At 40.5% G+C, this 23,541-nt stretch overlaps 1 protein-coding gene across 1 annotated transcript in view; it reads right to left on the reverse strand.

Annotated features, from left to right (window-relative positions):
- Positions 1–23,541, reverse strand: part of iars1 (isoleucyl-tRNA synthetase 1) — a 60,524-nt gene that overhangs the window by 20,168 nt on the left and 16,815 nt on the right. Inside the window, 15 exon segments of the mRNA XM_030051240.1 lie at positions 1,180–1,263; positions 1,536–1,638; positions 3,800–3,921; positions 4,803–4,880; positions 5,712–5,803; positions 6,008–6,128; positions 6,583–6,727; positions 9,371–9,411; positions 9,413–9,455; positions 9,947–10,033; positions 11,180–11,374; positions 14,202–14,275; positions 15,816–15,942; positions 20,385–20,483; positions 22,186–22,277. Of these exon segments, the coding sequence (XP_029907100.1) occupies positions 1,180–1,263; positions 1,536–1,638; positions 3,800–3,921; positions 4,803–4,880; positions 5,712–5,803; positions 6,008–6,128; positions 6,583–6,727; positions 9,371–9,411; positions 9,413–9,455; positions 9,947–10,033; positions 11,180–11,374; positions 14,202–14,275; positions 15,816–15,942; positions 20,385–20,483; positions 22,186–22,277 (1,503 nt within the window).

The raw sequence follows: 23,541 nt of genomic DNA on the forward strand, positions 1-23,541 counted from the left end.
ACCCAAGTTAATAGCACAAGTTAGATATGTAAGATCCATGCTGACCGCTATCAGTCACAGTAATCAAAGCCCAAATTGAAATCTTTAAATGTTCGCAAAGAATCCACTGCACAGAAAAAAACACATTGCCCGGTCTTTCCTGTCTCTCTCCACTGTCACTGTCTAAAAATAAATAAATAAAAATATGTGCCCCAAAAAATAATATTTATTATAAAAACAGCATGAACACACTAGCACGCACAACAACAGCCTTACTAAATCTGCCTCACTGTCAATAGCTGCACCCAAATGAAACCACTTCATCTACAGATGGTAGAGCGTCTCAAGGTTGTCCTCTCAGCCGAAGGACCTCCACTGCTCTCAATTCTGATCAAATAAACACTGTTTACTGGAGGGACGCTGGAAGTCGGCAAGGTTAAAAGTTTGTTCCCCACCAGAAATGAAAGATTATGAGCGATAAAAAAATGCGAGGACTGAGATAAAGCTGGCAGAATCCACAGCTTCTAACAGAGGGGTGGATGAACTATAATGATGTGGATTACCGTCACTCTCAAGCTCACCTTAGCCAAGAGACCGGACTAAACTGTTTCCAGTACTTTAGAAAACATGGACTGGTTTTGTTTGCAGGTCCTGCGAGCACAGTTTCTTTGTATGATGTGGTGTTTCAGTGTGTGGCAACAGAGGCAGTTTGAATGTCTTAAACCGTTTTTCCAAGACATCCGCTTCCAGGAAGAGTTGTTTCTAGAACGTACTAGAATTGATGAGTAAATTTGATGAAGCCAGCGGTGTGTAAAGGTGCACTGACTCTGTTCTACATCCCCTCCAATACTGCTGCTTAATCACCTCGTCCCAGCAGTTTTAAGTTTCAAAGGGGATTTGAACTCTTCCTTTGTTCTATATTACCACTTTGAAGCACAAATCTCATACTAGTTTCTATGACAGCAAAGAAAAGGAGACATCCCAGCACAATATACACACACAATGAGGTTATTCTAAATAAACCATCCTTTGGAAAGATGTCTAGAAAGCAGGCGCTCCTCTTGCCTGGAAACAGCAATAAAATGTACTCTATTATTTTTATAAAGTTTAACAACAAAAGATACTGTTTGAAAAAAAAAGGAAAAAAAAAAACAACAACAGATAGTCTATGGAGTTAATGAAGGGATTAAAAAAATGTACCTCCAAGATGTATTTCTGTAAGGACTGGATGTCATTCAGAGCCTCTGGATCCTGGTGGATAACTACCACCTCCTTGAGTGGGTACTGAAACACACACACACACACACACACACACACACACACACACATATTACAACTGGTAAATAGTTAGGCGTGGAGCATTAAATCGATAATGCAATATGTTGCGATACTTCCCTTTGTGAGATACTAGCGATACACTTTACACATCCAAGTACTGATATTTGAGTTTTGAGTTTGAGGTTGACTGACAACACGCCATATAACAATGCCAAATAAATTGCATCTCACATACGTCCAGTACCAATGACCAAGATGGAGTAAAGGTGATGACTTACTTTAACAGGCAGTGTCTTTCTGTCTCGGATCACTCTGCCCAGCTCAATCACCGACTGCATCTGAGAGACCGCACTCTCAATGCGCTTGTCAATCAAACTCTCTCTGTAAAACACACACACACACAAAAAAAAAGGTTAATCATCACCATATCACTGTACTAAGTTAGTGCTATTTTTTGTATAACCACAAAACCCAGTAGCTGGTTTGGTAAGACTAGAAGAACAGTAAAGTAGTTTTGCTGTGCCAGAGTTGAACCAAAACTCTAAAACTGTAATTAGCCTAATTAAAATTAGGGCTCAATTAAGAGAAGGCCATCATTATAGAATCTCAGTGATAACCATCCACATCCTCTGGCTATTGCTTATGCACAACATCAAAATGCTCCTCCATTTCAGAGGGTGAATATCAAAGTTGCACAGAATTAGTGCCACTCATCTTAATGAACGTCTGGGTTAACAAACATCGGCACCGCAGTTCCTGTCAGGAACATCTAACGAGGTACACTGTGACTTCCACCTCAGATTTCTGATTAGTGCTGTGCAGTCACTGATAATGACACATAATAATGCTATTAGCACCTGTCTGCAGGTACGCAGACTGTAGGTGGGTGGATGCGTGTGTGTGTGTGTGTGTGTGCCCATGCTTGCCGGTGAGACTTTTCATTTATTCATGCTCTGTGCTTCTGTGTGTGTGCACAGAACTCCAGAGTAAAACTGGAGTAGAAAGGACACTTGGGACAGCCAATCATTTAATGAGTTGATTGAGGAGTGACTGTTCCTGCCGCCTGATTGGTGGCTGACCTTTAGGAGAAGGTGAAGTAGTCCCATTCGAGAGTGGGAAGGACAAGCAGTTAATAAAGCAGCCAGGCTGAGTACTGCCTAGGTGAAGGGGAGATTATGTAGACCATTTTATTTTGCTTATTTAAAATCAAAGGGGTATTTTTTATCATGCTTTTGCTTATTATACTTTCCAGAGAAACGACAAGATTAAGCTGAGACAATTATGAATTTCGCCCAGGCAGTACAAGACCCATCAGCTTCTAAAGTATGTTTTGCTGTAAATATTCAAATGAAAGGACAGTGAATCATTCAAAGGTCCTATTTGTCCAGTATCCAAGGTCTAGGTTTATGTGATCTACCCTATTAATGTCCACTTTTCTGAGGAGTTATCACAAACAAATAGAACATAACCAAGAAAAAATAATAAGGTAAATGGTACTGATGGATATACCCATAATATTCGTATGTCCACTCTCAGAGTAGAATGAAATGATGATGGAACCATGAGCTGATTTTTAAAGAAGATAGCACTAAATTTACAAAATAACACAAACACTGGAATGCGGGTGGGGTTGCCGAAGGATTTAAAATTACTTGCTTTCAAACATATCTGATGACTTGATTGTTGTTGAGGACTGAATTTGTACACTGCTATGGAAAGTGCCTCATTGTAATTCACTTTTATCACGCTAAAACAAAGAGCCATGAATTGCATTGACCCACACAGACTAAATCTGCCCAGAAAACTCTGAAAGTGTATCTGAAGTTCCAGAAACAAAACAAAACAAATAAAACAAGACAAGAAAAATATATATCTACTAAAAAAAAAACAAAAAAAAAACAGCACAATTAATCTTGAATTTGACAGTTCGGATGGCTTCTCTGAGCAGACAACCTGGACTTATGAAGCAGGCTGATACAGGCAACACCTCTATGCATACATGAGAAGAAGAAGCATACATGAGAGCCCGCTGACTACTGGTGCTGAGAAAGAGACAAAAAGGAAGGTTTTTTTTTTAGAAACTTCTGAGAGCTTCAAAACTGCTCTATGCTGAGGAGTTAAGAGAGTGAGGGGCTTGGGGTGAACTAAGGTCGCACACCCTGGGTGAACCTGATTAAACTCTGGATAAACAGTGGATATCCTACGGGAAATGGGGCTAATGCAAGCTTTTTTCCTGTTTGTTGTTTTCTCGTTGTTTGAGCTGCAGGGTAGCCAAGTAGTTTGAGAGGCTGTTATTCAACTAGACAACCCTGGTTAAGCCTCCCTTGTCGGCAGGCAAGTGTCCCTGAATGAGAGTCTGAATCCCTACCAGCTCGTGGCCGACCCTGAGCTCTGACCTTCTGTGGAGAGGAAGAAAGAAGGGGACTTTCCCTACAGAGATAAATTAAGTATCCCATTATGACATCTTTATGTTAATTACAGCGGCATCAAGCTGTTGATGCCCCTAGATTTAAGGCATTATGGAAAGGGGGATGTTCCCAACCTGACGTGGGGCAGCATGAGATAGTGGATGCTGCTGGCGTCCTTCTCCTCGATGGAGGCGGGGTCGACGAGGTGACGCAGGTTCTGGTACATCATCTCTGTGATGAAGGGAGTGAAGGGAGCCTGAAGGAGGTAAGGAAGAGAGAAGGGAGGAAGGGAAGATGGAGGGATGGAGAAGCGGGAGAGAGAAAAAAACAGTAAGAGAGAAAGCAACAGAGTGCAGGAAAAGACAGAAAATCAGCACACAAAACACCTGTTCTCAGTTGGTAAAGTGGCTGAAGTTACAATTTTGTCAGACTGATGTTACATTTACAGTCACAATGAAATGAGAAATGTCTTTGCCCAGCTTGTTAGATAATTTTATATGCCAGAACATTCTCTTAATAATGAATGCCAAAGAATTTATAAAGTTATAATACTAAATATTGAGGTTGTTTTTGTTTTTTTTTTGGTATTTCCAAATGCTATGACTTCTACATTCTGGAAAACAGACAGACATCAAGCTGAACCAATAACATATAGTTTGACTAATAAAAACATCAAATACAACAGACTCCTTGTTTTTAAGTGATGCCCCATTGGTTTAGACCTTTGAAAAATGCCCCTTGGTATTATATCCCACCCCAACAAGAGAGGCTCCTAAAATGTTGATCTATTTTTTTAATGAGATATTCTCTGCTATTTCAACACAACCTGTTTTGTACAGCTAATTGATGTGGATTAAGCTACCATACCACCTGCCCCTCACCTTGCATTCAAACAAGTCAGTCTGTCATAAATAAAAAATCCTACTGCTCATGTTTTATCCATGGACATGCACAAACTCACACACAAACACCATCTATTATATACCTGTACTCTTTCTTACTCACACACACACAAGTAAAACATCACAACAAATTGCTCCCATATACAGTCTTACTTTCCCATTCTCTTTTCCTCTCTCCCTCTCTCTCTCTCTCTCTCTCACACACACACACACACACAGAAACAGCATGACTCACCATCAGCCTGCACATGGAGAAGAGAACGCTGAAGAGGGTTTCCAGCGCCCACAGGCAGTCCTCAGTGCCACTCTCTCCCTGCAAAGTTCACAAACATGCACGGACGAACACACACACACACACACACACACATCAGTGCATCCAGTGCACTTGGCACAGCGCAAAGGTAAAGTGCCCAAACGTACATGCGTGCATGAGCACCCGGTCCAACTCAACCAAATGCTCACTCGGACGGGCAGAAACTGACTGCTGCAAAATGGCCACAGATGGAGGCTCCAGAAAGCTAGAGATTGTTTAAATTACTGTTTCCACTATCTGGATGAAATATTCATGTGCGCATCAACACTGAAAACACCGAGACAGATAGTGTTTCAATCTTTGGCTTAGCAGAGTTTCCATTCCATTCTACTAGTGAGAGCGACTTTTCATTTTTTCATTTTTTCATATTTCATTTGATTGGAGTTTGTAAACAACAATTTGAGACAACAATTTTACATTCATTAAATAAAAATGTACAATAACGTAAAACTATCTTTGTACTTCTTAAATGTGGAAGAAAATAGACCTAAATGTTATGTATTCTAGAAAAAAAAAAAATAATACAAAATTATTTTCCCATTTATAGTGTTTTGTTAGATCACCATAGCGTTAGGTCTTCTTTTTAAGAATAGCGAATGAGTCAATTCAAAGCATTTTGTATTGATCCGAAGTCAGTGTATTTGTTTCGGCAGATCGATGAAGCTGAATTGTCAGTATTTATAATCAGTGCAGCAATGCAGTAAATTAACTGTTATACCCAGAACAGACAGGAAAGACACAGATAAAATAAAATTTTCAAAATAACATCTGTCTTCTATAAACAACAGCTAAACGCTAAAGAAATGCAAACTACCCGCTGGGATCTCTCACCTTTAGACGGCGGCGGTTGGTCCTGACGTACCAGTTTGTGAGCATGTCCACAAACTTGACAAGGCGAGGCACCACAGTGTACAGACGGTACGCTGCAACAACAACTTACTGTTAGTTTACAACAGAGAGCAGGAACTGAGACCAGCGAAGATGAAATGTGAGAGTTTAGGGAACTAGTCAGCTTCTGAGCTGCTGTCCAAGCCAAGAAAAACATTTGAAAGCTATAGATTTTTATGTGTGAGTGTGTGTGTGTGTGTGTGAGTGAATAAGTGTTTTTGTGTAAGTGTCTGTCTCACCATCCATCTCAGCCTTGAAGAACTGGATGAGTGACTGTGTGAAGGACTGGATCCATTTGTCCATGATGTTGTCGCTCATCCTCGACGTGTTCTCATTGTAGAGGAACTGAATGTCCTCCTCCTAATGTGTTAACCCACAAACACAGAAACAGACATTGGTGATCATGTAGAAAAGATTGATTTGGGAAACAGAAAAATATATGATACATCAACAATTAATGTACTTGTATAATTAAGCTCAGGGAGAGAAAGAAAGTGGTACAGGAAATACTTGTTTCTGTTGTAAGCCTCAAAGAAAGGAAGACAAAATAATAATAACTTGGCACAAAACACATAACAGTACCAATAAAAATATAACAAGAGATAAATCAGAGTAACTAAATCATCTAAATACTAGTAACAGTCTAACTTTATAAATACAACTTTTTGATTTGCATGGGGAAGCAGTTCCACATACTGAAACCAAAGAAACAAAATTTGCCACTATACTGTCTATACCAGGGCTAACTGAGGAGATGTACAAGTGTGTGGCTGCAGGCGTGCGTGTGTGCATGTGTGTGTGTGTACATGTGTACCTTCTGTAACCTCTGTACATTCTGCACCAGGAAGCGATAAGCGTTGTACCAGGGCAGGAAGACGTCCTTCAGCACGTCTCGGACACCCTCCTCTTTGAAACGCAGGTTCTCTGCTCTGACCACTGGAGAATTGATGAGGTACAGTCTGCAGGAAGAAACAGTGATGGGGTTAGAGTGTGTGTGTGTGTGTGTGTGTGTGTGTTAGGAAAGACTTTGACTGAGTACAAACACATATATGCATTTTTACAAGCAAATATGTCAGGGGAAAAGATGCTTAAGAGTGTGTTATATATGCATGATTGAAGGAATGTATGTATGCATGTGTGTGCATGTTGACGTGTGTGTGTGTGTGTGTGTGTGTGTGTGTGTCTCTGAGCTAGCTAGCCAGCAAGTGACTGAGCACTTGAGTGTGTATGCACTTGAGCAAACGTGTGCATGTTGCAAGGATAGAGCAGAAAAGCAGAGCAGTAGTCAGTTTATAAAGTTCACCAAACTGAGCTTGTATCGCCCCAGTTCCACATCCACTGGACTGGTTACTTAAAATGTGCTTTGAGGTACAGGAATGTGCTAGAATCAGAGAGAGAGATTTGCACCTAGAGTCAAGCAAAAACTACATCATATCATGAAGAGATACTGGAATAAAATGTAAAGGTGAAAAAAAGAGGGCCACATGCCATATTAGTGAGCCTGTATATGGGTTGAAATTTTACAGAACAACTGAATTTTAAATCACATCTGTAATTAAAATGCGTCATAAAAAAGATAGGCTTGGATCTGTTGTACCTGCACAAATTCAACCAAAAATGGAAACATGTTCACACATCCCTCGTTTGGTCTCTCCTTCAAAGCTGCAGGATTAAGGGCGTGTTCACACGTGCACTGTTTAGTCTGATTGACTCAAACTGTGGAGAATTTTCCCTATTGGCGCAGTAAATTCGCTAAGGTGTGAAACCAGCAATCGCACTCGGTTGTGGACCAAAACAACCAGGCTGAGACCCTGTTGAGGGGGTGGTGTCTTAAAACAAAAATCGAGGGCTAAAATGGAGCAACAAGGCGATACTTTGCTTCCTTAGTCTGAAGAAATGCCAAGGTTGCACTCCATGCTGGATTCTGTATTGCCCAAATGTGTTTGTAGAATAAAATGAGAGAGAAAAACAAACCAAAAAAAAATCCCTGATGTGAACATCTCTTTTCTCTGCACTTTCAACCTAGCTATATTTGTCTGACCGTGACCAATGAGTGGGCTGAAGGTTTCCACATTGTTTTCGTTTGATACATTTTGGTTCATTTGAATTTTTGCCACGTGAAACCAAAGTGAACCAAATGAACAATGCAACAAAGTATCAACTATTCCATTGCCGTGAACAGCAAACAGACCACATCTGTGACACCCCCCTAAGTGCTGTAGGTAAAAAGAGACCTCAGAAGCAGAAAGACTTCCACATATTTGGACATGAATCAACAGCAATATCACTTACTGCCAAAATGTTGGTTTCAAGTCAAGCATCAGCATCAAGCAGCTCTCTTCTCGCAAACTACCATGACTCAAGTTTTAGACCACATATTGTCAACCAGGTAGTATTTCTGATACAAAAAGACTGTCTATGATCCTTTGTGACAAATGGTGTGTGTATGTGTGTGTGGTGAGAGAGTGACTGTGAATGTGCACCTACAAAGGACCACCACAAAAGGTATTTTTGACCCAGAAAGATTGGGAACACCTGTTCTAGATACAGGGAACAACACACATCCCTGCCCTAACTTGGCACTGCTCTACTCAGATCCTAAATGCACTACTAGCTAAGGCAAAACTGAAGGGGAACCAGTGGGTTATATACCACTATACTTCATGATTTCAGATGGTTTATGAATTGTGAATAGTTGAGGAAAAGGACAGTTCCATTTATCTTAATATATCTTGTGATGAGTCCACTTTTTATTATTATTATTTTGCAATCGACAGTGGCAGTTATCACCATGTTTCTGCACTGATTAGAAAAGCTGTATGGTGTTTCTGGAAGTGGGCAGACTTGATGCAACGGGACGCAATATGCCTTCAAGTGATTCAAACGGTTGCAACTTTAAGATGTATTTGGGGAACAAAAAGTAGAATAGACACAGCCACTGACTGTTCAAGTACTTTCGGGCACCCTGAAATGAGAGGCCTTGAAGAAATACGGCTGTCTATTCATCCGATTTGACTGAAATTAACTTCAAACAAAAAGCCCCGACAGTCTGCACTTCAACATCACTGAATCATATTCTATCTGATAAAGGAGTTACAAGACTAAAGAAAATCACATGGGTTTCCTGTCAAATAATTACAGGGCTCACCTTTACGTAAAAGCTACACTGTAAGTAAAGATCAGAGACACAAACATACATATTCTATTGTACAAACGAGGCCTCGAAGGGAAATGGACTAAAGCCCTTCTCTAGTCATCGCTCCAGCTCGCTCTGCATCAGCGTGTTTGAGCATATGTGCAACTGGATGGTGCTTTATTCATTAAGCCATATGGCCATGCCACCCCTACTGCTCAGGGCGCTGCAGAAAACGTACAAGGCAAAGAGTACGTGTATGTGTGGGACTAGGATGATTCCTAAGAAGTACAGATAGCGATTCAGATCTGCTCGGCCCCTCCTACATGGTTACCATAAGGTAGGTAACACGCAACCCTGCCACCCACCACAATTTATTCATAAATACACACGCTATGAGCAGCAAAAAACAAAACAATTCACAAAACACACACACACACGAATACAAACACGCAAGCACAGAGCTGACCTGAGGGCATCAGCTCCATAGCTCTGCACTATCACTGCAGGGATCTGGGTAGTTCTTCTTGCGCTTGCTCATCTTCTGTCCATCGCTACAGGGAGGAAACAGACAGAGGCATTAATGTACAGACACACGCATGCACGCACGCATACAAGCGCATGGAAGGAACCATGCACTTGGTATTCAGATTAGCCAAGTCCTTCCAGGTCAGTAAGCGTGTGAGCGCATTGGCTAGAACAATGCTGGGTTTGGACCCCAGGGCTGAGGAGAAGTGGCCCCCGTTGGAGAGCAAGTCTAATGGTACAGCACACATATTAATGTACACACACACACACACCACCGTGACCATGAACTGATCACTACACAAAACATTCAACTGGAAGAAGAAAAGGCGACAAGTTATAAAGGTGGTGTAAAAGAGAGCAGGAGGGGAACGGGGATCAGTGGAGGCAGACAAGAAGAGTGATGATGAGGATGGGAGGAAAACAACCGAAAAATGGACTTCATGGAAAATTATTACTCAAGGGAATGAAACAAAAAGTGGGGGAAGGGCCTGTCACGTCAGTAAGTGGAGAAACTGACCTAGCAAGTACCAATCCGTTGACGATGACGTTCTTGAAGGGCGGCTTGCCAAACAGGGCCGTGGACAGCACCAGCAGGGTGTAGAACCTGGAGTGCAGACAGTGCAGGAGGTCAGGCTAACAACTCGGACTGAAACATGAGAGTTCATATCGTCTCAGACTGCTCCCACACCACTCTATCTATACAACAACTGATCCAGCCATTCTAACCTTCCTTAGATATCCATTCAGCTAATTCAATTACATCAACCTCAATGATTAAATCTGTAGCAAACGTAATGAATGTTATTTACAGAGCACCTCTCCAGCAAAACAGCACAAAGTGTTTCACAGGCAGCACAACTTAGAGTGAGATATATAGGATACACAACAATAAATAAATAAAACAATATAGATATAAAACAAGGCTATAAAAATGCTCAAAATAAAATTAGGGTAAAATGAACAAATGCAGAAAAACCTGACAATTTTATATTTGGGAAGGTCAGTCTGTACAGACATTTTAAGGAGGGATTTTAAAAACAGATGCAGCAGGCAGTTTCCACTTTAGAGGCCGTCACTTCAAAAGCACAGTTGCCTTCTGATTGGTCCACTGGACAACGGGTTAACTGGAAAACCTTGGTCGGAGGGTCTGAGTGGCCTTGCTGTGCTGTATGGGGTCAGTAACTCAGTAACTACTGGGTCAGTGCTTTATCTGCAATTAAAAGAATTTTTCTATCAATTCTGAATTTTACAGGCAAGCAATGGGCCAGTACTGGGTTGATATGAGAAGTAGCTATTGTCCTTGTCAAGAACCTTGGAGCTGAGTTTGTACAGGTTTTCTGACTAACATAAGAAAATAAAGCACTGCAGTAGTCTAGTTTGAAAGATATAAAGGCATACCAAAATCCTGCTTGCCCTAAAATGATGGTAATGATCATATTTTGGACATATTTTGGTTTCCTAAGTGGAAAAACCATGACGGCACCAGCTGTTTGGAGCGATACTCCAAGTTTCACAGTTAAGCTTTGGGTTAAAAAAAAAAAAAAAAAAAAACCTCAAAATTTCTGGCAACTGATATAAGATTGGAAGCGAGAGCACTGAGGCTTGACTAAAATTGGCATGTCTGTCTGTTTACCTCTTTCTCCATCCATCATCTTCTATCCATTTATTCAAATCGGCTCAATTCTCTGTTTCTCTCTCCTTTCAACCTCTTTGTTCTTTCCATCTGTCTATCCACTCATCCATCACTTACCATCCTCTGGTCTGGTCAATGCCCTCGGCGATGAAGTCTGCTGGGAAAGTGTCCTCAAACTCCTTCCTGTTCTCAAAGGGGTAGTGGACCTGGGCATAAGGCATGCTGCCACTCTCAAACCAGCAGTCAAACACCTCAGTGACCCTGCGCAGCACGCCCTTACCGCAACGGGACGGGATGGTCAGGTTGTCAATACTGGGGACAGAAACAGCAGGGAAAGCAGAAAAGGTGGATAGGAGAGAAAGAAAAAGGGAGAGAGACAGAAGAAAAGAAAAAATGGACGTTGAATGATTTGTTGGTGATTGGCGTCAGCAATATTAAGGGACCACATCTGTTTTATTGTTGGTTTTCATCCGTTCCCAGCAATAGGGGAACTTTTGCAACACGTGTACCCTATAGATCAGAGGCTCTCTGTGCTTTTCAGCCGCAGTCCAAAACAAGAATTTTAATCTCTCGCCCTTGGGATCTAGGCTCAAGAAAGCACGGTGGTGTTCATGTTGTGCTGAGACCAACTTGAATTAGGCCCCTTATTGCTTTGGGTTATAAGTTTCAGACACCAGGCTATAGATTAATTTTCTCTATAAGCTGACTCACTCAGATGCAACCTACACACAAAATTATTGTTTGTCCTGTAAAGTTACTTAACCAAAGGAAAACAAATGATCCTGGCTTTCATATGAATCACAAGATGTCTGCCTATGTGAGGAAGCCATTAAATCTAGATCAAATGCAGCCCCTACATTCCTCCTATCTCCGTTGCTTTCATGAGAAGTCACCTTTGCTGTTCCCAGGGTAAAAAATAATCTTTCTTCAACATCATGTATGCAGGGAAAGTTGACTAAGCACATTTTCTTTTTCCAAAAAAAACAACCTGCAGTATTTTTATACAATGACACACCCTCACGTCTATAAAGGTCCCTATACAAATGCAGCTTGCTGTTGGCCACTGAGACCTGAAGCCAGGTAAATCTGAAATACATTTTTTGGTGTAATCCCTGTGTCGGAGCAGGGAATTGCTCAGTACAGAGACTGAGAGGGGACAAGGGTGAGGTTACATAACACTTACTGTTCAGTTTTAGACGCTGCTCAGACAGGAAAGAATCACATTTTTTGTGATATATGTTCTAATGGCAACAAAATCTGAATATCCAATATCCAATGCTAGTGGATGAAACAATGCTTTCACATTTAACCAACTTAGTGTGGACAGGGCTTAAAGCAGCTTTACTGCAGTGCTTGGTTGAAGGGCTTGTAGAGCGAAGGGAGAGTGTTAAAAGAGAACAGCATTTCAAAAAGAACTGGTCTGATTCGTTGTTTTTGGACTGTTTAACAGCCACTGTTTTTGGATGTTGGCCACCTCACTCATTGTCATGCCTGCTGTTTGTGACTGTCCACTCAGCTGTTAGTGATTCACACGTCATCGATTATTAAGAAATTCACTCTGTGGAGAAAAGTGTATCGGGTGATAGAGAAAGGGCAAAAGGGGAGGCAAGGACAAAGCAGGCAATTCAAGAATGACGCGCAATTTACTGATATCAATATTTACTGCATCACTTCCACTATCCAACCATACCCAGTAAGTCCAGGTATTCACAGCTTCTTTCTAACGTTTAGACTACTTACTCAGCTAACTCAACAATAACAGATACTGTATAGCCCCAAGTGGCATGTGTGACAATGACATATGGACCTAATTAAGCATCACTTTACCTGAATGTAATGTAAGATCTCTGGCTTCCTATTTGAACAGCTGCCTAAATCGCCTTTATGGAGAATACAATATTGTTAGCATACTTGACTTGCTGGTTAACATTATCAAGTATAACTAAATACACAGAAGCACTGCTTATACCACAGAGTGATTTAGCATAAATGTACAATGCTTTGTCCTTTAATTGTGCTAAGATTTAATTCTTTGTGTATAAAACACCATATATATGTGAAACACAGCGGTCCAAGCAACCCAATGGATGGAGAACGCAGAAGTTCGCTCTGCTGTCATGTGATATCAACTTATTTTCATGAAAAAAGGATTAAGAGAATTGTATGAAAAACCAGAGCTCAAACATGATGATTTAAAAAGATTTACAGCATTAAGAACTTTTACTTCTATTTTTAATGAGGTGCTTTTGATTAAAAACTGACATGATTTGCACAAAAGGTTATATAGCATCCAGTTATAGAGAAGTGAAATACATCACCCTGACCGGGTGACAAGAACCTGAATATTGGAAACCATTGTGCAAAGTAAACCTTTGACATGAAATGGTGATTTTTTTTCAATTTTTTTTTTTTTTTATCCCAACTAGAGGGATACAGACGTCTACAGTTACAACTTTCACAAAACACCCTGGAGGAGGACAATAAAACACTGGGCTCCTATGCATTTTTAATTTTTAAATTTTCATGCTTTTCCCAACTTAAGCTTTAAACACTACTGATTTTTCAGGGTCTGCTATTCACAAAGGAACTTTTTATTTTTCAGACTTTCCTTCCTTGTTAAGCTTTATGTCTCTATATTTTAAAATCATAAATTGTCTGAAAATGTTTGGGTTACTTTGGCTTTGTTTTCCAGACCTGTAAAGAAACCCTGACTGTACAGTACAAGTACAAGACAAAGGAGGAAGAGGAGGATTGTGACCTCTCCCCCCCCCCCATCAATTAAAGATAGCGAGAGCTACGGATTTGATTAAAGGTAATTAGAGGATACAGCGGAAGGGGAAAGTGATCTGAGTTCCGTAACACCCGTCTGGTTAAGGCAGACAGGTCACTTTAGAAGGACAGAGGGCACATGCAACATCCGCAAACTCATACGCAGATGCACAAAAAAGCAGCGACACACAACATCACAAACACCCAACTTAATTAATGTGCACAGCTGAACGCACACAGAGCTTATGAATCTTAGGCCACACGTACGTCTTGAAGACACGCACGTGCATACACATACACACAGATGCATATCATCGCGTACACATTCAAGTGTCCGGCCGTTAATCTGCATGGCTGATCAGTGACTCACCTCTCCCGATGAAGATCAGTTACTTTGACTCCGGTCAGCTCCTCCAGTTCCGCCAGGGACCCTACACACACCACCTAGCCCACACACACGTGCACACACACACATAGTGCATCTTCTTAATACAGAACGAGCAACATGAGGCAAATCCAGACATCATTTATGACAGCATGTACATAAACTGTATAAATGTTTTGTGCATAAGTGCAGAGTAACTACATAAACCTAAATCCGTGTATACTGTAGTTGGGTGCTCTTGGGATAAAAAGTTTTGAAGCATACTCTTAACGAAGGTAATTTTTGTCTTGTTCATGTACAATAAGAGACCGAAATGCCAAGCCCAAGTTAGAAGAGAATCCACCTGTATTTGCCCTAGTTTGGAAGTACTAGGGATTTAAGCTCTGCAGGGGTTAATTGGTACTACACCTTATCAAAATTCTCTTGAATGACATTACCACAAACCCATACTACCCTAAAGAAGGCCTACTTTAATGCACTTCCTAAGCAACTTTACCTTAAAAAGTATGTTAAAGTGTGTTATCTGGTCTCTTCAGAGAGTTAACCTGTAGTCTCTGCTCTAGTTTTACCCACAGCGCCAGGTAACATGGCCCAGATACAGCCTGATACACCACCCTCAGATATGGTGGAGTGAGAATTTAGAAATACAGCGAGAAAAGACAGGGACAGAGAGAGAGAACACAAAGAAAATATACTGAGAGCTAGACATCATTCTGGCATGCACACACACATACACACGCACATGCACACACACTTCTAGCTTTGGGTGTGTGAACTGCCGCTGAGGGGTGTGTGAGAGAGGCACCAGGGAGAGAGAGTGTTCTGGAAACAGTCACAATGCTATTTCCAGCAAGCAGGTCGCTGGCTGTCCCTCTTCCAGCCAGGGGACCAACACTTCATTTTTCAAACGCTCAAACAACCCAATTCTGACATCCCTATTCAGTTCAGTCTACTTCACATTATTAACCAGCTTTGGCAACCAACATCCATAACAAGATGAACATTTACAGTTTGGCTCTCCCCTCCACTGTCCATCTCTGGCTCATTTTTGCTGATTTTCCCGCCCTCTCTCACACTTTTTGTATTTTACTCCCTCATTTTCTTTACCAGAAAATTTTTCTTTGCTCTTCTGCTGCCTTTTTTGTCTATTCCTTCCTTGTTACGATTTTTGTTCATTCTGAGGATCTTACCCAGCATGAAAAAAAAATCAGTTTGGCTTGTGTTTATTTGTTGTTTACATTTATGAATCATTCATATACTCAGTTTGCAGAGGTACTCAGTAATGGCGCCTCAGGGAGCCGGCTCAGACTGCAGTACGGAGTCATGCTACACTCCTTTGACACCACGGTCATCTCACTCTGCAATTTCACAAGTCTCTCTGAGCACACACAAACAAAAAGCTAGGGATGTTAATTTATGGGAGTGTCACAAAAAAGGCTGGCAGCAACATTTTCTCTGAGAATTTATGTGCAAAAAAGGAGAGCTATGTATTGATCCTTTATGCACTGTCATGTTGTAACATGTTGCAAAGTACAGTGACACAATAGAAACAATATGTGCTCTGTTATGGCAGAATAAAGGTGTTTGTGTATTGCTGACCTCCTCAAAGTCATCGCTGACCCAAAGAGGGATCGGTGTCCCCCAGTAGCGGTTCCTGGAAATTGCCCAATCACGAGCATCTCTCAGCCAATTCCCAAAGCGCTTCTCACGCACAAACTCTGGAACCCTGGAGAATCAGGAGGGAGAGAGAGAGAAAGAGGGAGAGAGACAGACAGAGAGAATTGTGATGTGTTCTGGTTTCGATTACTTTTTTCCAACATGTAACATGATTTCCACCGCAGAGGCAATAAAACCAGTATGGAGCTTGGAGGTGGCAGGGTGCGGTAATTACGCTTTAACACAAAAAATGCTGCTGCCATATTCTCATGCAAAAATCTTTCAGCTATTTCCAACTGCCATCGCTCCTGGAAGCCATTTAATTGTTCTGTGTGCTTCGTTGCAACAAGAGCAAGCACAGGTCCCATTATAATGCATTATCATCCCCTTATTGAGCTGGCCTCTATTCCAATTCCTCCTCTTCTTTTGCCGTGCTAAAAATAAACTGTGTGATGCTCTCTCTATGAAGCTTAACTGCAAAGGTTAACACTCCCTCCAGGGCATCTTCCTCCTTTGTACCCCTTCTCTGCTCTCTCCCTCTCCCATTTTGCTTCTCCCAATTTCTAGCTTTTAACCACTATCTCACCATCTCTCCCTCTTCCTTGCTCTCCATTTTTCCTGTCCCCCTCTCTTGCTGTGCCAGGCTGTACTGCTCAGGAGAATAGTGCAGGGGGTATAAATCGCCGTCACGATCCATGCGCCAAGCAACGAGTTCATCAATTCCCATTTGTACGAGGCATTTCTATTTAGGCCCCTAATATATCAATTTAATGATTTTTTTCTTGCTCAGCCCCCCTCCTATCCTCTGCACCTCCCCTCTCGTCTGCTCCCTCTCTCTCTGTTTGAGCTAAATGTGGAATTTAAAGTGTGCTGTCTTGTGCTGGAGATGCACAGCGGAGCCATTTAACATGTGCAGGCTTCTATTATAAGTCAGAGACACTGGGGATAGATACGACAGGGAGAGAGAGAGAAAGACAGAGAGAGACCAAGTCAGGGAGGGGAGCGATTGAGCGATAGATAAGAATGCTTGAAGATTAAGGAAGACAGGAGAATGGAAAGAAAGTAAGAAAGAGAGAAAAGAAAAATGGAGAAAAGAGGAAAGGTTGAACAAGATAGACAGAGGGATGAAATATAGGTAGAAGGACAAGTAGTGGAAGGTACCAACAAGAAGGCAGAAGTAAAGTGCAGCAGAGGAGGTAGACATTTCTGATCCCCACCTGTTTCCTGGGTTACTTTAGGATAGGAGGCAGTTTCACCACAGCGCTCATGGAGAATGAAAGTGTGTGCTGAAATCCAGCGGCAGTGGCCAAGTCTTTTGTACCACAGACGCCCAAGGAGACCAGCTAGTCTTGCGAGCATTCATTTATTCGCTAATTTTTCCTCTAATTTGTTAATTTATTCAGACCCAGACAGACAGTTTACGAAATCAGTCTAACCAAATGACATCGTTTTTTGACACACATTTACCAGAAGTCCAACCGCTGCACCATCTGTTTAATGTGACATAAAATCTACTGATTACTCTGGGAATATGGGAACTAGTACGATGCTTTCTGGGGGTTTAATATTAGTTTTAAAGTTCCCCTCCAGCCACTGATTAAACCCTTTAAAATCTCAGGTCATCAATATTGAATTTATATTTTGAGTTTTTTTCCCCGTAACAAAACATCCCTTCATGCATTAAAATGGCTTAGATATAAATCTACAGCTTGCACACATTAAGTATGCGCAGATCTATAAATATGCAAATAGTCCTTACCCACGCCTCTGCGTGCTCGCACCCTGGCTCATACCTTGTATTGTATCTGATAATTTGGCCATTTAAAAAATTATTTTCAAGTTGGTCTTGTTGAGTTTTTGAAAATAAGACACTGGTGTGAATACACTAGCTCTGTGACCATGTGTAAACACTTCTATACACCTGATGAAGAGCAGTGTGCAATAGGGCTATGTACAATAGCTGGTTCTTTTGTCAGCACTTCATTTTGCAATATGCACTTTTTTTCTCAGCACTTTAATTTGCAATATGTGCTTTTGAGCAATGTGCAATCCTCTCCTGTATTTGCAACCCTTGATGATATGCAGCAGCACTTTGTATAATATGCACTAGCACTTTTTAAGGCATTGTGCAATGTAGACTGCCAATACGTATTCTGTCTGTGCAGCAGCACTTTTTATGCACTAGCACTTTGTAGTAATGACCTTCTCTTATTTGCACACTGGCTCTGATGGTAACCTATCACTAAACGAACTACGTGCTATGTTGTGTATGTCTTGTGTGATTTGTGTACCTGTATCGTGTATGACTTGTTTATCTTTTCTCTTTTTCTTCTCTCATTCTATATTGTGTTTTTATTTATTGCAAACATCAACCTGCCAAGGGACTACGGATGGAAATTAGCCTACAGCTACAATCTGACATATTTACATGCAATGTTCATTAATATGTACTGTCCCTTTTAAATAAATAAATGAATAAAATAAATACACTAAACCACAAAGTCCCTATACAGTATTTCTTTCAGAAAATCCTAGTTACACTAATATTGCTCATGTGAGGCAGCCATATCGAATTGGTCTTGTTTATTTATTTATTAACACAAAACTCCCAAGCCACCACCGGGGCTGGTGCTATTGATATGCAAAGCACCGCCACGTCAGTTGAGGATATTGGCTGTCAGATTTTAAGCGTAAGGGGTCTTTAACGTTAAGTCAGTCGCTCGTGTCTACATGAACTTCATGTAGGCATACTGAACTCTGCACGGATTTTACTTTTATTAGGATAGTGATGAGCTAACAGCTTCACTGACAGTCAATCTTCCTGGGACCAGAACACTCAACTGTGAAAGTGGTGATTCTAATCAAAAAGAGAGTTATTCTTTTAATGAAATCAAATAATTAAGCTTTGACTATAAGCTTAATTGGAAAGCTGCATCAGAAAATCACTCCCAGAGTGAAGCCGAGCAGGCACACACAGAGGGAATGCACAACTGTGTGTGTGTGTGTGTGTGTGTGTGTGTGTGTGTGTGTGTGTGTGTGTGTGTGTGTGTGTTTCTGCATGTGCATAAACGCACCCAAGTGTCAATATTGATATGTGAATGTTGAAGCAGAGTGATCCTTCCCTCAAACCCTAACATAACAGCCCTAACATTTTCACCAGAAATGTTTTACCATGTCCACAAATACCAACATTATTTGCACTCAACTTAGTCAAATGAATTCAAATTTAAGCATTTATGTATATATTACTTCGTGATGACGCTGGTACTGCTCAGTGAAGGTATTTAGCCTTAAAGCTAGTGTATGTGCATGTGTGTGTGTGTCTCTGTGTACATGTGTGTCCTCACCTACCTAGCGGCTAGTCATTCATCTCAGTTTGACAGTCCCATTACCAGAGGCAGCTACTGTGGCTCAGAAAAGAGCACAGGGAGCACCAAGGGTAATACCACTTAGCAAAGGCATCATGCTGACACTTACGTTTCCTTTAACATTCCTGCCATTACAATTAGCTTCATGCGAATGTTTCGAGGGAAAAAAATATTGGTTTAATTTGCATCCCTATAAAAAGGACACATCAAAAAGACTTTTACCGTGGTATAGACCCAGAGGACCAAATGACATTAAGGCAAATAACAGACATCTATTAATTATTATCCTGTTAAGCAATAGCTATGTAATAATTTGCAGTGACAGTAAAGATTATCTGTGCTGGTCAATAGCATGAGGTATAACATTTCCTATCTCTACTGCCATTTTGTAATTGCAACAGATATAGGCCAGCGGCTGCAGCAAACAAGATGATGTGGTGATTTTTAAGCAAATTTGCAGAGCAAATTTAAAGTTCATTTTTGGTGAGAAAAAACAACACTGACTTCCACAATTCCCTCTGGATAATCAAAGTTCCTATTTTAGTCATGCATAACTTACATGTTAATTCTCAGAGTGATTATGGGGAGCAGTCTTTTCCTGATCATGTAAATGGGTTAATCAGTTGGTTGCCTTAATCACGGCATTGGAAACTGTCTGTCACATTTTTGTGTGCAGACAAATGCGGCCCAGGACAATGGGTGTGCACACAATCTAGAGCAATAAAAATAGATTTTTTTTTTTTTTTTTTTTTTTTTTAAATTACCGATAAGGTTAAGTCATGGCATTTCACAATAACAGATTATTGGATTTAGTTTTGCAGAGTTTTTTTTTATTAGACATTTTGTTGAAAGTGGACTTAATCTCTTGTTGAAGGTAAGTGTAGCGGGCCTCGCTAAGTGCATTTTAGCAAGTTGTTGTAGAGAGCGATTACTGCTGACTTTACTGGGGTTTTTTCAGGTTACTTCTCTAAACTTGAAAATGTGTTTTTTTGTGATTTTGTTTGTATATGTTCAATTATTAGCTATGATTGTTGGCTGTCTTGGCTTGCAGCACTTTAGACACCTTAGAAGCTAAGAAGCTCACAGCTGAGAAGCATGTTACTAGAGGTGAACTAGTGTTCACCGATTTCAGAACAAGCCTTACCAATAACATTTTCCATTGTTCTCCAGGAGTTTCTCCACCATATGTTCCACTCTCACAAACCAGCTGGGGACGGCTTTGTAGATCAGGGGAGTGTCAGACCTGGAGAGAACATGAATGCACAGACATATAAAAACATGGTGCTGACAAAAAAAAAAAGACACACGGTGCCCAAAAACATTAATCCTTTATGGGGGTTAAAAACTAGATGCTAAAGACTTCCTTTGTCATATACAACATTTAATCTAAAATTATTTATTTACGCTCGGATTTATTATCATTCCCTTTGATAACATTTTAAAATACAAAATCGCTACTTATTTGCAATTTGAAAACTTTTGAACTTAATACTACGCTGATTTTTTAAAAATATATATAGTGTATACCCCTAATTAAATAAATTGGCCACTTGATACGATCCAAATAATGCTTCACATTTAGAGACCAGCTGAGTTTGAGTTGTCTCCTGCACAAATCCTTCCCATGCCTGGGTTACAGTGTCTGAGTGGTTAATAATACAATAGTTTCATCTTGACAAGTCTGTGTCAGCTTGTGGCTCAGAGATCAGGTCTCCACATATTTACTGAGGTTAATTAATCCTGCTGAGGTTAGGCTGCAACTGACCTGCGCAAAATTAAGTCTGTGTGTGTGTCAGCATGCAGAGGTGGAAGTAACTAATTACATTTAATCAAGTTAATGTAAAGCAGTAGCTTTTTTCTGTATATTTTTTCAAGTCAGTAATTTTACCTAGAGCATTGTACTTCACTACATTTTAATTAATATCCATTACACCATCCATCCACAACAAAAAACAAATGATCAATGTCAGATTGTGGCACTTTTCAAAGTGAACAGTCAGCAAAAGAAAAGATAAATATGGTTCTACTTTGGTGGTTCTACTATTTGTCATTTCCAAATTTCCAATAAAAGCTGCATGATGAAAAACTGCCAATGGTCGATAGAAGTGAGGACCATTTAGACTCTACTGGCAAAAATGTGGAATAAGTGTGCGAAAAAATGGAAGAGAGTTGGTCTGATGATGAGAGTCACGTAGACTCAACCATCATATTTTGTGCTTATTCCATATCTGTCAGTTGAATCTACAGGGTCCTCACTTCAATCAACCCTCATCAGTTTTGCAGAATGCACCTTTAAGAGACTCCAGTTTGAACTGTGCACTCTCGTCCATGGAAAACATCTCACCCACTGTTTTGAAAAAGGAACTTGGTCACTTTTACTCCCAGTACATTTTAAATGAGATACTTTTTACAGCAGTACTTCTACATCTGGAGAGGTAAAATATCAGCAAAGTAATGGTACTTCTACTTGAGCTGCAGGTTCTGGCGCTCTTTCCACCACTGTCAGCGTGTGTGTGGTAGTAAAGATGTGTAAATATGGAACCGTGTGAGATTTGGATGTGCCAGAGCATTAACCTTGACTGTTAGGCGGTGTGAGTGGACACTGCTGAGACCACAAAACCTCCTGACTTCCTACACTAACCCCCCTCAGGGAGGCATGTCGAACCACTACATTTGAGGGAGCAGTCAGGTTGGCACATTATGTTTCCTACTACTACAGGAACAAGTAGCGCTTCCTCAAGGAGCGAACATAACATGGTGCTATATTTTGCTAGTGCAGGTCTAATGTCTATGACAGCCTCTAACCACCATCTCCAGCAGGTGGCGTAATTCAGTAACCGTTGTTGTATAGGTCGACAGAGGGAAACTACAGTGACGTTGAAGGAGCAACAATAAAAACAGTTAACATTACAGTACAGTAGCGTACAGTTTGTGGTCTGTCTCACCTCCAGCAGAAGGGGTAGCTGTGCTTGAAGGAGCTGTTGTTGACGAGACGGCCTTTCTCCTTCAGCCATTTGATGATATTCTTGTCCGCATCCTACAGACGGAGTACAAGCAACACATATATCACATCGGATTTGGCCTGAAATATGTGGCTGTGAACGAAAATTTTATATCAGGTACATTGTCATGATTTGGTATGACATACCATTATTTTGCAGTGCGAGTATCTAGTACACAAGTAAAAATATTGGCTGCAAGCACAGATATAATGGTTGTCAAGCCAATGCAAGACATGTCTATAGGTTAATCATCAAAAACAATGAAGAGAAATCATTTAATTTCATGCTTAACTGTTTAATGTTGATTACACAGCTCATCTTGTAAATACAGCAAAAAAAATGATTTCAAGTTCTGTACGCTCATTGCTCATAGTATTTGTCTCATATCATGTTATTACCCTTCTCTAAAATAAATTTCAAAGCCATATAATGTGTTAAGATGATGAAACCAATATTCAAATTAAAAACACCCTGCAGAAAACAAATGTTTAAATTAATACATTTAATTTCATGAGTGTGCAAACCAACAACAAACAATGTTATACTTCACATTCCAAAATCTCAGAAAATGTCTTAAGATTGTCTAAAAGTAGATGTGATACATTTGTAATGTATTTCACACAAATAATACATTAGGACCACAAACTATGACTGTTACTAAATCATTCATTGCAGAGAATGACATGAAGTTCACACTTTCTAAACTCGCTGAGGACCAGTGTTTCATCTCAGCCAATGACTGCAATGAAAAAATGGCTAGAAACGCAATTTGTGCATTTTACTAAATATTTTATTGCAGCAAGATGAACAAACAGATGTTTCAGCATCTATAATATTTGTTTGTTCCCTTTATCTTCCCCTATATTTAACTAAAGAGCAGGGCGAGCTACAACTGCAGTGCTGTAAACAAGTGTCAAGTGTCACTGGCTAGAGTTATCGTGACAGATTTGTATTCGTATCATTTTCTGACTTAATAGCACTGTTATGAGGAAAAAATCTTTTTTAGTAATTCTTCTCTGGAAAGATGCCTTTGAACCTCTCCACAGGCGCTTCCCACCACCACAGATGGAAAAAAAATGATCTGGAGGAAACACTGCCACAGACATAAACATGGTGCTCAAATAGAAATTCACAACCAAGGTCACAGTTGGCTGACACAGCTACAATTAAACATCAACAAATAGGTGATGAAAAATAGTGTATTTTGTCATCCTGTTCCTCGCTAATGGCAGCAAATCTAATATGCAATCAGCCCTGTGGCATATTCTACACTATTTCATCTCGCTCCAACCAAGCTCA

The sequence above is a fragment of the Myripristis murdjan genome, chromosome 5 (genome assembly GCF_902150065.1).
Source record: "Myripristis murdjan chromosome 5, fMyrMur1.1, whole genome shotgun sequence".
Lineage (NCBI taxonomy): Eukaryota > Metazoa > Chordata > Actinopteri > Holocentriformes > Holocentridae > Myripristis > Myripristis murdjan.